Genomic DNA, 14,587 nt, shown 5'->3' on the forward strand with positions numbered 1-14,587 from the left:
ACAGGAAATACTGGAAAACCTCTACCAGTAGACAGATTATTTCTGAGCTCTAAGTGAAAACCTCTCAAAGACTGCACAGCAAATGTATAGTGTGCTCAGTTGCCATCTATAAGGAAGTTAAGGGCTTGATTCTGAGCTCATTTATTCCCCGTTTTAACCTAGCACAGGAAATCGTAACACCTGGTCTGAATAGGGAAAAAATGATTCCTGATTTAAAACTTATGCTCCGCTGCCACCCAGTGGAATTAAAAAATCATTGCATCCGAGCAACTCCCACTCTTTCCCTAAAACATCGCTTTCTCTTTAGTAAAGTTGGTTGAGTTGGCCAATTTTGTGTTTTGAATATATCAATCTATTTTAAGATTTTTTTTTTCTGTAATCATCCAGCTGGTGGAGTGCTGTCTAGTAATAAATTACTCAACAAACACTGGCAATATTCAATTGTGCAGAAACAGCCCAGACTCTGTCCAACCTACCCCGAGCCTCAACTTGGGAGTGGTCCGAAAAGTGTACTGGGACAGTGAGGGTACTAAAGGAACACCTGGCTAGTGCTCCAGTACTAGCATCCCCGGACCAGGAGAAACCCTTTTACCTGTTCCCTTTGGTATCTGACACCACCACTGGGTGTGCTTTAAACACAGGTGTATGGGGCAGAGGACCGACATGTGGCCTTTTTCTCCTGACTTTTGAGTGCTGTGGAACTTAAGTATGGATGGTGTGAAAAGGTGCTGTTGTGCACCTATTGGGGGGATGGGGAAATTGAAATATCTCACAGGAATGCAGGTGGTAATAGTCCAGTCCCATCATGACCTCCTTCAGCTGTTAAACATACATACTATTTTACAGGGACAAGTGAATGGGCAGCGTAATGCAGAATGCTTGCTGGCTTTACAAGCTAAGTAAAGTTAGGGTCTGACATCACCATGTGTAACCACAATGGTACTTCCATGAAGAATAATTCCTGAAGGTGTGATTGTGATGTTCATATTACACTGGGCATAAAGTCCCCTTTGGGATGTTGGGTGGATGATGATTTAACCGTTTTGCAAAATGTAACCCTACAGGTAATATGGAAGTTGGAAAAATCTGAATTTAAATTGGCTGCAGCCTGGAGCTGAAAATATTCCCCAACAAGCAAACGTCTGAGAGCCATTGTGGGAGCAGGTTCAGTCAGCACTTTTCAAAGTGTCCTTTCAATCTATTACATGGGTGGTACACCCCAAAGCATGGTGGGTGAACCAAATTCATCCCAACTGTAGCGTATTCCTAAAAGAATTAAAACAACAATTGATTGTTGGGTGAGGGAAACATACCTGAAATCGTCATCAGAAAAGGGTTTGTGGGTAGCAGGGAACACAGTACTGGGTACATGAAATCCGGGTAACAAGTGGGTAGCCAAATAATTGATAAGCCAAAATGTAAAATTTCAACAACAAATCAATAAATGAATGGCACAGCAACTATCGGCAACTGTCACAGGATGGGGGAAGGCAGCAAAGGTGAACCTGTGGTTAACTCATTGGGCAGAAGACCTTGTGACGTGGGCGGGGGATGGCTTTAGAAGGCTAACATGGGAAGAGGTGTGTGTAGGAATACAAAATGCTCAGTTAACAATGTTAATGAATGTTATGAGGGACACTTGATCAGAATAATGGGCTTCCATGTTAAATCGCAGCCCAGATTTATCCACACTTGCAAAAACATACCCATCCACCCAAAAAATAACATCCCTAACCTGTAGGGCCAGCACTTGTGTAATAGTTACCATGATACCATGGAAAGGAAATGCAATGAAGGTGGTCCCCCTGAGTCTTATGGAAGTAACCAAAAAAGAAATGCGTTGAAAACCATTGGAAGATAGGTGGAAAGGGTAAAATAGTGTAAACTGAACTATCATTAAGTTAAGCAATTGTATATCCAAAGAAAATATTTGAATGTGCCCCTCTCCTATAACTACGGAGGAGCAGGATCAATGGCCTGTTAAGGGGGGGGGGGGAGGAATTTAGGTGTAATGTATATGGGGTACAAAGTATTCTGTTGGAAATGTATGCAATCTTGTAATATAACACTATGAGGCAAAATCACACCAGCATATGATCGGATTATAAACATGTATACACTGCCATCTGAACTATGGTGCATTAATAAATCAGTGAAGCTAATAATTGTAAACAATTGAACCAGCACCTACTACTCCATCCCATACCAAGCAGTAGAATTGGTTTGGACAATACCACATTTCACTCTGAATATTCAATGGACACTCAATATGGACAAATGTACACAAAAATTACAGAAACAACTCACCGCAACCACCAATAGTTGGACACACTTACATTACACACTTCAGGACTGTGTTGACAGGATTTTAACCCGGTCAAAGGAGGAGAAGCAGTGTTTCTGGTTGTGGCCAGGATGTTGAACTATACTGCAGTGGTCAAAACTCTCAGTGTTGCTGTGGATTATTATGGCAGCTGGTGTATTATTAAGTATACTTGTGTTACATTGCATATGTAAACAATCAAGAGGGGAACAACCCTTTAAAGCACAGCCTCTGATTATCACTCATAAGTAATGTAGTAAGCCCTCCCCCCTAGTGTAACAAACAACTCAGACCCAATCTTCTTGGGCCACTACAATGGAAAGTCAACACATTGCATCTTGATGTCTGACCCTATCAGGAAATGTGTCGCCATATGTCCTATGGTTTTCCAGGAATGCTTGGGCAGGAGGATCCAAAGAGAAAAGAGAAAAAGGGGTGGAGTGTTCGAATATAGATATTCAGGCCTGCCTGTAAAGGCTTATGATTTTTAAGTATATTCTTATCACTTAGCTAGTCATAGGGGTATAGAAACAAAGAATCAAAATCACAGGCCACCTGTCTATGGGCCTTCTCTCACTGTGACAGTCTGAGGCCTTGTACTTTGGCTAAGCAAAAACAAAAACAGCAGGGACAGGCATAGACTGGGAAATGTGTGGTTACAGTCACACATTTTAAACAAATTACATTAAAACAAGGTAATACCAGGCTGTTTAGAAGGCGATCCAGTCTAACTCCTCCAGCTAAAGAAAAACCCTAGAATGTTTAAAGAAAACTTAGTTTGATAGCAGTCTGTCTGGTTTTTAAACACTTGTCAACAGTTGTGGTTGTAGAATCTACACTTCGTACTGTTTGGTCATTATGGTACCCACTGTTCTGATAATTTCTGTCTGAATCTTTGATTGTTTCTCTCTATCCCATAACTAATTGTAATCAGTTAAGGTGGTGGGGTGTGATTGGTCAGAGAATTATGCTTACATTATGGTTAAAGAATTAACTTGTAATATTTTTTTTAAATGTTTGGTTAAGATACACTATAAAAGCTAAGGTCAAAGGAAGTAGGAGAGGAAAATTACTGGTGTGGAGAACTGGGATTCTTGCTTGCTTGATTATCCTGATAAACTGATTGTATTGTCTGTTGCTGGACTCTGGACTTCTGCTCCTGTCAGCGACCCAAGAACTGAAAGGCGGGGGGGTGTCTTAACAACAATGTACTCCACCACCCAGCATAAAGCTCCTTGAAACCTTCTCTCTCTCTTTCTCTCTCTCTATTCCACCCCATTGGTGGTGCTGTTCCCAGGACTTCAGACAATTCCAAACTTTCTTCTTGAGTTTTCTTTTCAGGGGTTTCTTCTCAGGAGGTTTGAGGATAAATACATGAAATCAGTTGGACTACTTATGTGTAAACTCTGGGTAGCTTGAAAGCTTGTAGCGTTCAGCATCAGAAGATGGCCCAATACAAGATATTACCTTACCTACCTTGTCTCTAACAGTTTTAAAGTCTGATATCTTACCTCCATGCAGAGCTAGATATGGGAGCGTTATACATTTCAGAGACTCCCAGCTTCCTCACAAGACACATAACACTTCACTGTAGACCTAGCAGATCCTGAGAAGTCAGCCTCTGCAGTCATGAAATATGTATCTACAGTAAAGCTTTGTGAGGGATTTGAATAGAAATTTGGCTGGCTCCTTCTGAACCCAGCACAGTTGACCTCATGGTAATTAAGGCAAAAGGTTTAACAGTCATAAAGATACATGATATAATCTCAGTAAAGAAAAATAAATTATTTGTAAACATTTCTTCAATAGCACTTCCCTGACATAAAGAAAACACAAGATGGTTGTGTGTTTGTTTGCACTCATCTGGCCATTTATGAATAATGTGGCCATCTCGAATCATTGCCAATAAAACTTCCCTCCCACTCCACCCTGTATTATACAAATAACTATGCAGATTGGACTGAGTTCCAACTTCCATTCTACCCCCCTTTTTTCATTTGCTTGTAATGGTCAATTTCTAAATGCATGCATTTTTGAAGGTGACAAAAGCACCAGTTGCCCAGAGAACTTGATACAGAACGGACAGGATTGTTACCACTTTTCTGCTGCATGGAAATCTTGGCAGGAGAGTACAGATTATTGCCTTACTCGGGGCTCTCAATTTCTGAAGACAGACAAGGAGGAGCAGGTGAAGTATATTTTTTCATGCCTCCTTGGATCTATATCACAAATAATTAGTATGTCAGTGACAGGAGTGAAGCAGCTTACGCTTCACCCTAGAACCTCTCCTGCTCTCGACATGGGCAGTGGTATATTACAGTGGATCAATGGCACTGAGATATAGTCTCAGTGCATAAAGGATTCAGGGCAGATATCAGGATCTGAAGACTCAAGAGTTAAAGGGAAGTTGATAGGTCTGGTCCACATAAATTGGGATTAGCTAGCACTGCCAGACTTGTTCAAAGGGCTGGCAGTGCTTCAGAAGCTGAACTCAGTGCCGTAGTGTTTAGTGCTCTGTTCTGCCATGCTAGAGAGCTGGGTTCAATCTCCTCATCCCAGTTTCTTGTTTTCAGGGGCCCAACCGAGCAAGGGACAAGAAATACTGCAGAAGCCCAAACTGACGTTCTTGAGACTAATGCTCTGGGCCACCATACGGGGGCTCAGAGTTGATTCTCAGTTGAAGTTGCTTCTCCTGCTGCCAGCAGCCGCTGGGAAAGCTGCAGGAGTAGTGCGTATGACTCCTGGAAGGAGTGTCTCATGTCTCTCACTGGTGACCCTGTGAACAGTTTTGCATCAGCTTTCATGCACATTCCCCTTTAGCTGAAAAGAAGATGGCTGTGATGCAGCTTCAAGGAAGGAAGGGGGCAGAGGGTAACATGGGAAATACCTTCTTTTAAATTGGTTGTCAAATGTAGTTGAATGTCATTGGCCAGTGAGAGACTCAGCTATATGGGAGCAGATGGACTCTGGCCAGGGCTCGTTATTCATATTTCCTTCCCTGGAATTCACATAGCCAACAGAGAGAACAGTATGAGCTCATTTTTTATTCCCATACAGGATCTCATAAAATCACTGGCTTTATTTTTCGGACTATCCCATAAAGGAGCTAGAAGGGCCTGGGCCTGGGAGGACGGCACAGCTCTCTCCACTGACCTATAAATCCGGAATGACTAGAAATTCTTGTGCCCTGTGTACAGAATACAGAACTCCTTACAGAATACCCACTATGAAGCATAGACAGGAGGCTAATGCAGAGAAGGGATCCCTGGAGCCAGAGCTCAGCTGACTCTATGGGGCAGGACATCAGTATCAACCAAATATCAAGCTGTCTAGTACAGTTGCCATAAGGTGCTGAGTACCCTACACTCCCACTGAACACTTGAAACATCTCAGGAAGTGCACAGAGCTTTGTGGATCTAGGCCCTTAGGAATTCTTAAAGAGCTACATGGAAAAGAATATGAGGAAGCCTGTTGAGATTGTATTATTACTAAAGGGTGTTTGCATTCAAATATGCTCTCAGTTTTGGAGGCATGGAACTACCCCTTAAACTAGTTGTTTACCACCCTTTACAAGTCAGAGAGAATTTGGGGATCTCTCATTCTTATTCTGATTTATTTTTTTTGTGTTGTGGGAGCATCTAGGAGCCCCACCCATGGACCAAGACCTCATTATGCTAGGGGCTGTACAAAAATAGAACAGAAAGATGGTCCCTGCCCCAAAGAGCTTACAATCTAAGTAGAAGACAAGAAACAACAGGTGGACATAGGGAACTCTTTGTAAATATCTGCAAACCTATCTCCTCCTCCTTCAAATTCCTCTTAAAGCTCTCCTTTGCCATGAGGCCTACAAAAAAATCTTGACAACGGTTGGGCCACTCATGCTGAAATCACTGCCAGTCATGCTGACCAATATTATCTCATTGTTTCATTCTTATCTCTTTTGTCCTCATCCCCCGCCCATCAAAATGACTGTCTGGACAGACACCCATCTGTATTTCAGGACTGAGGGGTATCAGCTGCACTTAGCTCAAAGCCTGCAGACCACTAGCTCCTTTGTTGAGTAACTGTATAATCTGATTGATACTGCCTTGCTCTTTCTCCCCTACCTCTGCCTCTTGTTCCTCTCTCAGGGTGTCATGACCTCCTTCCCATGCTAAGCCAGAGAAGCCAGTCTTCGTGCAGGGAGTTGTACTCAGGAAGTGGGGTGATGGGATCCCCTATCCAAGGCTGTGAAGCAGTGTTGGAACCACTTCATGGCTGGTACAGCAGCTCACAGGCTGTGGTACCATCTGCAGAACTGGTCCTTGCCCACCAAGAAAGTAGAATAAAGTAAGATGGATTCACCCTTGCCGTGTTTCTACACTGCACAAAGCTCTGTGATGTGCAAAACCTAAATATCCCCTTTAAAGTATCTTCCAATCCCTTATACAACCTCACCACATGAACTCCACTACAACCAAGGCCATCTGCAGATGCAATGGGGGGGCCAGTTTTCCCCACATTCTAGGGGATCTTTGCCATCAGACTGGCATAGCTGATACTAAAATGTCTTTCCATTATAGGTTACATGTAGAACAAGACAGTATAGGGGACTGAACAGCTTTCTGAACAGGAGACACTTATTCCTATGACTGTGCATAGCTCAAACCCTGTATTTATGAGCAAATGGCTCTTTAGCCTAAGCCTGAATCAGCACCATCTGGCGGATCATTAAAACAATGACAATCATATCCTGGGATGCAGCAGACACAAGAAGAAGTAGAAAACTAGAAGAGTATCTGCCACTCATTTTAGCACATTACATTGACTAATCTCACTGCTGATCGTTTAAAACGTCTCCTCTGCAATCCCAGCAATTGTCTTGTGTGTGTGTGTGTGTGCGCGCATGCGCGTGCCAGAAGGAGATGGGACTTGATCATTAAGTGAGAATCAGCAGCATTTTCAGCTACCAAACCACACTCTTTGGAATGTTCACCATCCAATCAGAAAGCTCCCAGCTGACTGTGATTCCCACTCAGAAACAAAAGGAGTTTATTTTAAAGGAGCAGTTAGTTCACTAACAGATTTAATAAACAACTTTGCACATGTCACTATTTGTTTGTCAGTCATCTCCTTTATTACCTCCTCATACAAAATTTTTGGTACTAACACAATATATATGCAAATTAGTAATAGTAATAATTAATAATTAATTATATGAATAAAGGTTTCACAAATACCCTCCTGCTCTGTGGATCTCTTCCCAGCAGCATATCCCTGAGTATAACTCGCTGCTGGAAACCAGAGGGGGCTCTAGGCATGTAAATTCTTACCATGAGGGTTTAGTTTCTGAAGAGAACTCTCCCTCATTAATATGGATGGATCTATCCTATGAATACAGGATTCTTTTGTCAGTATGGAAAATTTCTCCCATTTTTCCAATAGGGATTAAGCAGCAAGGGGAATGGAGTTGGGGTCTTTTGTGCAGATCATGTCACTCCCAAATCACTTTCAGACCCACCAAATCAGATTCACAAATTCTGCTGAAAGCAGTGGGGATAAATTGCTTATTCATTCAGTGATTCAAACAAAAAATGTATCCCATCACAGAGGAGGAAAAGGGTGGGTTTGTGCTTAGATATCCCCAGGCTATACTGTGTCTTTGAGGCACTGCCTTACGTGGACTGCAGTGTGGACCTGTATCATCCTAGTGAGGGCACTGGGGGCATTCTGACTCAGGAAATGCCTAGTCCATTGCTGGAAGGTGTTATTTCCAGCTGAAGCAAACAAACCTGCGCTAGCTCTGACCGGGTGAACATGCTAAAAACAGGAGTGCAGCCATGGTGGCACGAATAAAGTATGATTCTGTCTAAATCCCTATGCACATACTCAGGCAGCTAGCCCCGTCTCCCTCTCTTGCTGCCACAGCCACATTTCTATTTTCAGAGCACTAGAGTTAGCACAGGTATGTCTACTTCAGCAGGATTATCCACATTACAGCTCCAATGTAGACATACCCTCAAAGAGGGAGAATGACTCTTTCAGCTCCCCAGGGCCTGAGGAAGCACACAGATTGCTGCATCCCTAGAAGGGAGCACACTCCACTGAAGCTAAATTGAGAAAAGACACTTTCAAACCAAAACGAGAGTGTCCACACAAGGAGGCCTGCACTGATTTCATTAAATCATTTTCTAAACCAATTCACTTAAATTGGTACCATTTGTCTCATGTAGACAAAGGTCTGAATCTGCCTGGATCCCAAGCCCCCAGCATGGTACATATGGGAATTATGCTCCTGCAGTTACCATCTCTCCAGGACTTGTACAACCGGTCCCCTAGACATATGCTGGACACTTATGATACACATTTTGCAAGACCTAGAGTCTTGGCCTCTGGTGTTTCTGGCCAAATTCCAAGTTAGGTATTTACATCTGTCTTCCTAAAATTCCCCCTTGCAGTTTCAGCTGGAGAAAGTGTCCTTCACTTCCTGTCCTAAACTGTCATGTGGCATTGCTGATGCTGAACGGATGCTAAATTCCCACTCCAAAACCGGTAACATTTTGGGGGTAGTTGCAGCAATCACTCTAGACACATGCTGTCTGAAAATCCCTCTCAGGCTACAAGGTGTTAGATAAAGGAAAGAAGTTGTTCTTTTATTTATAATCCAACTTAGCTGATTGTAGCTGTCATCAGACAGTCAGGACATGGAATCCTCCAGGTCCATGTTCCAATTTCTTTTGCCTGTCTGGTTTTATTACCACTGTGCTGAATTCCCTTCTTCATTGAAAAGGGAGAATCTAGGGGTGCAGGGCGAAACACATCCTGGGGTCTGTTGACAGCCATCACCAGTCTGGTTTTCAGTAAAAATGTTAAGGCGGGTTTGGAGGCTGTGAAAACCCCAACACACTGACAGATGTCAGATTCAGCCAAGTGGCTCATATCTGCTGCCTTGCTGTCCAATAGGATCTGCCATGAAATATTATTTGAATCAGACAAGAAATTTTCCATCTAGTTTCCAGCCTCCCTTCTAGATGTTACATCATCTTCCAGCTGAGTCCATTGGCACCAGGAAAGCAAATAGGCAGAGAGCCCTCTCTCTGTATTCGTCCTACTCGGCTGCCACCAGATGGGACTCGCCCTATTTAAAATCCAACGTTAATCATCTTTTAACAGCATCTTCCAGCCTGACACGAAATGTATTGGTGCTAAAGGAATAAAACCATAAAGCAGGTAGGCAATTGAAGGAAAGCCTGAATGGAATTGGAATGTGGTACCCTATGCATATTCGGGAGCAGTGGTGATGCGGACCTAATCTCTGACACAAGAAAGCTTTGTTGAGCTAACATCAGCCCCGATGAAAGAAGAAAGGAATTTCTGCTCAGTTCTTTAGAGAACTACATCATTGCTTGGAAGCAAAGAAGAACTTCAGTCCAGTCAGGTCCCTCGACCATCTTTTTTGGTATCAGAAAGACAAAATAATTAATTTCTTTAGCTCAATTCAGTTCTATTTTGGGGGGAACATCTCACCTTGTTTTTTTATTAAAGAGCACCTGGAAGTGAATGTCATTTTAACCAGATATTTTGAAAAGAAGAAGAAAAAATAATTTGGGGAAAAATAATCCTGGGTAGTAAACATCCTAGCATGCAAGACATGAAACAGCACCTCTCCCCCATCCATAGGAGTCCTCAGTATTAAATATCACTTTATAGCTCCAAAGTGCTTTGCAAACATTAACTAATTTATTGGAAAGAAGCTTCAAATAAAACAGATTTTTGCTGATTTTCATATTTTGGTATATTTTTAGAAAATTCTGTTTTAAATTTGCTTTCAGTTTTTCTTCGTCTGATGTGGCAGAAGACTAAAATCAGTAACATTTGATTACATTTTAACTCCTGGCCTGGAGTCTCAATTTTCTTCAAATCACATAAACAGGTGAGCCGTAGCAGTTAATTTAAGGTCATTTAATGCTGTTGGTTTCTTTTGGTTTGCAGATTGAAAATTTAATCAGGTCATTATTAAATATATTGCTAACTACTTCTCAGATGCAGAAGCAACTGAATATTATTTTCTATTAATGCACAGGGTTGGCAGAAAAAAAAAGAAAAAAACCCATCCACAATGATGTAAACATGTTTTGAGAGGCTGGGGAAAATAAACAAACAAACCTTGACAATATCCCATGAAGAAAATGTCACTTTACATTGTAATTTAAAATAAAGGAAACCTGATTTTTTTAAATTAGTTTGTCACTCAGATGAGGCGGAATAACAGGATTTGAACTGGTATTTAGAGAAGTGGCGAGATGATTCTGTTATTGCACCTATGCAATTCTTCAGAGCTTACTCAGGCCCTATGGTTGTTACCTGAGAGCAAAATCTAGTCTTTACTTTGCCGCGCAAGGCCTAATCCTGCTTCCTTAAAAATCAGAGCCAAAGCTGTCCATTCACTTCAATGGAAGCAGGGTCTATTCTCTCCCTTCCAGTGTAAATCCTTTCTCTTCCCTTTAACGCCATTCCCCTCCCCCTACAGACCCATTACTGTTGCTTGCCCCCAGGGGAATGTATTAGTCGCTGGCTCTATTGTCTTAGCCCTGATGTTGCTGACATAGCCACATGAAATGGCGATGTTGTGCTGCAGGCTGCTTGACAGATGGGGACTGGAGGGTGGGTAAGGGATTTGCAAGGCAGGAAAGTGGGGCAGGAAGGGGCAACAAACAGAGAGATTCTCTCTCTTTTGAGAAAACAAAGACGCGTCTTTGCAGGGGTGGTGATAGAAAGAGAAGATGAAAGGATACAGCAGCACTGAAGAATGTAATTCTTATGTATGTATTTGTTTGTTTTTTACAACGTCAGGACCACAAATATCACACATACCCATGCAAACACAGGTACACATGCAAACACACATGTAAACCCACATGCATGCACATGCACTATGAAAAGAGAGGGTTAGTCCCTAGAAATCAGATGGGAAAAGATGAATAGGTAAGGTCAAAATGCCAAATTCTGACTTTGTCCTGGCATCAATCATGGTGCAGAGCCTCAGCAGTCAAAAAGGGCCAAGGGAGCCACGTAGCTGCAAGCTTCCCTCTTTCAAGGAGCACCGGCCAGGAAGGAGCCCTGCTCAACGTGGCTGAAGGCTGTTTTAATTCAGCATACGCTCTCAGTAGCTTGCTCTTCTGAGGATTTTATGGAGCCCCAGCTGTAAACTGAAGCTGCTCCCTGCTCTTCAGCGTAACCCCAAGGGGGATGGTGGTGGTTACACGACCTGACCTCCATTGCTGTGAATCTTCCCTGGGATGCAACGACTTTGAGTAATGTGTTCCTCCCTGCACTAGTTTCCCTGTATCTGGCCCAATGGGTGACTTTATGTCTGGGTTCTGCATTTTGATACTGGCCTTGACTTCGGGCAAAGAGAATCCAGTTACTGTTTTTCTCTGCCTCTTCGCAGCATCTTGAGTTGGCTCACAGCCCTAACACCCCAGCAGATAGAGAGAAAAACACCTTACACGAAAGATGCAAGACTGAGAAAATGTAACCGTTCCTAGGGTTCAACTCACATGCACCCTCCCAGCCCATGTCTGGCAGGCCTTCATCCTCTCTTAATTTAAAACCCACTAAAGACCCACTTCTCCTGTGATGCCACAAACATAAGTCCAACAAATAATAAATATATACTATTAACATTAAAATAATAGAAATAGCATCCTGAACTTTCGGGTTCCTCAGTGCCTTCTCTTTTCTGTCTGTGCTAGGCAAGGACTTTCTATGTATCTATCTGCAATATAAATAGTCAAGCACTTAATAAATAATAAATATATATACTAATTTACCAGCTTTGATTGCTCTGATCTCACAATTTAAGTGTAACCCTGCTGCCAGACAGAGTCGGCAGCAGCAAGGGCCGGGTTCTATATCTAGGGGTTCCTGTCAATGATATCACACCAAACCAGCTCAAGCCCCCGCCCAGTCACCTGGGAAATCACACACTATCCCCTGGGCGCCCCCAAAAGGCAATACTTCCCCTCTCGCAAGCACAGAGTCTGAGTGTAGAAAGTAAACCTTTTAATAAAAGAAAGGAAGTAACACAGCACTGGTTTGGGGAAACAATGCAAACAGAATTCATGTACACAATGAGTTGAACCCACCCCACCCCAGAGTACGTGGGGCATGCCTGTCACCTCTCCCTTCTTGCTTTCCTCTGCCCTACTGACTGTCATAGTTGCACTGTCTACCTCTTGGTTGTGGGGCTCAGCCAGTCCCTTCTGCTGGCTCCTGCCACCTGCTGGATGCAGGCTTGACTGGTCCCCTCTGCTGCTCCTGCCAGCCTTCACTGCCGCTGGCTCCCATCACCTGTGGGCCCCCTCTGCTGTCAGTCCCTCAGGGTTTCCCAGTTTTCCCAGCAACTTCAGTTCTAGTGAGTTTCAGCTTTCAGTGATTGCAGCTCTCAGTCCATGGGAAACCCCTCCTACTGACACATGAACACTGTCCTTGCTTCCAGAGAGAGTCGCTGCTCTTCAACAAAATGACTCCAAGCAATTATTAGTTTTATCTTTTAACAGTGGGAGGAAATAATCAATCTATGCCTGTGAATAGCATTTTGTCAGGACTAGTACAGCCAAATGACCCCAACCAACCCCTTCCTGTTTGCTCTTACAGGGCTCGAGCATCCATACATCACCTTTGTTGAGTTCTGTTTAGATGAGAGTGAATCTTTCATCAGAACAGGCTAAAGACAGTTCTGCTGCCATTTGTTCATACAATAGGAGGACAACATTTCATTACCCCTGCAGTTAACACTAAAGTGAGTTGTAACCCAATACCATCCAGACTGACCATTTCCCATCATGCTCAGCACCTACGTGTGCTTATGCAGATACAGTGCAATCATGCTGAGCACCTAATTGTATTCATGCAAATACAGAGCCCATGCAAATAAAGTGTCCCCCCTTTCTGCTGGCTGAGTAGGGGAGGACCACTCAGACCTTGCTTACATCAGCAAGGTCGGCCTGCACCATGCTTGGATGGGAGATCTCCACATTAAATTCAGGATGCTACAAGAAGTGGTGACGGTGTTCTAAGAGAACAATCCAGTGATACTAGGAGGCACTGTTGTGCAGGAATTGGTGTGGCAAACTAAGTAGCAGGCACTTTTCCTTGAGTCTGTACTGACCCCAATGCTCCAGCATGGAGTCAGCGGGTGCTGTATCTTAAAAGAGACATAAAATTGGTTTTTTGACTTTGTGGTCAGTAAATCATCCCATTTATGCTTTCCACAAGCCTACAGGTGTCTATGATAGTACCCTGATTGAAATCCGGAGATCATTATTTTCCCCCTGCTGTAGGAAACGAAAGAAGTTATTTTTGAGGTCCTGTCTTGGGGTTGTTCTGTAGTGATGCTGGTACTGAATGTTTTCTGCAGTCCACCCCACAAGACATTTCAAACATTTCAGTGTGTGGCAGAGCAATTCTATTTCCATTGTCTATAAATTCAAATTTGGAAACCCTTTTGGGCTGACATTCCTTATATCCTGCCATTGACATTTTCTCTTTCCTTTTCTGGTTAAGAACATGATGCTGGATCAGATGGACTTCTCGGATCCTCTCTGGGGGGCAGATTCTGACCAAGAATCCCTCACTGGGAGTGACCTCAGGGGAGATAGCTGCCTCCTGGACAACCCAACCCCAGTGGCAGAAAATGGAGAAAATGCCAGGCCCGGGGGAACAGCCAACCTGCAGCATCTGAGCCAGGAGGAGAAACGATGGAGCCGGCGGGCTACAGCGAACTACCGCTCAGCTCATGCCACTCGGGAGAGGAGCCGGGTGGAGGCATTCAACATGGCCTATGGGGAGCTCCGGCAGCTGCTGCCCACTCTGCCCCCCAACAAGAAACTCTCAAAGATTGAGGTCCTCCGCCTGGCCATCTGCTATATCTCCTACCTCAATCATGTTCTGGATGTATAAGGGGTGGAGCAGAAGGAAGAGGGGAGCGAGAGAATGAAAGAGGAAGAAAGAGAGAGTGGGATTATTTATTATTTATTTAAGATTAGTGCTTAGTGCCATACAAAATACAAAAAAAGACATGGTCCATGCCACCTGGAGCGCCCAGTTAAATTCAGGCACCAGCTGCTTGTGCTCAGCTCCCAGTGAATTCAGCTGGAGTTTTCTGTGTATTAGTGGAGGCAGAGTGTGACCCTTCTAGTCTAGACAAGACAGTACAGTTCAAAGACAGCAGACAATGAGAATCTGAAGAGCCTCACCAAGAGGATCAGAGGATGATCTGCT

At 43.4% G+C, this 14,587-nt stretch overlaps 1 protein-coding gene across 1 annotated transcript; it reads left to right on the top strand.

Annotated features, from left to right (window-relative positions):
* Positions 1–13,873: 13,873 nt before the first annotated feature.
* LOC137157432 (helix-loop-helix protein 2-like) lies at positions 13,874–14,266 on the top strand. The gene has a single exon (XM_067554682.1). The coding sequence runs from the start codon at positions 13,874–13,876 to the stop codon at positions 14,264–14,266; it is 393 nt and encodes a 130-aa protein (XP_067410783.1).
* Positions 14,267–14,587: the final 321 nt, after the last annotated feature.

The sequence above is a fragment of the Emydura macquarii genome, unplaced genomic scaffold, assembly GCF_026122565.2.
Source record: "Emydura macquarii macquarii isolate MOO-44397 ecotype Brisbane River unplaced genomic scaffold, CSIRO-AGI_Emac_v2 contig_1498, whole genome shotgun sequence".
In the NCBI taxonomy this organism is placed as follows: domain Eukaryota; kingdom Metazoa; phylum Chordata; order Testudines; family Chelidae; genus Emydura; species Emydura macquarii.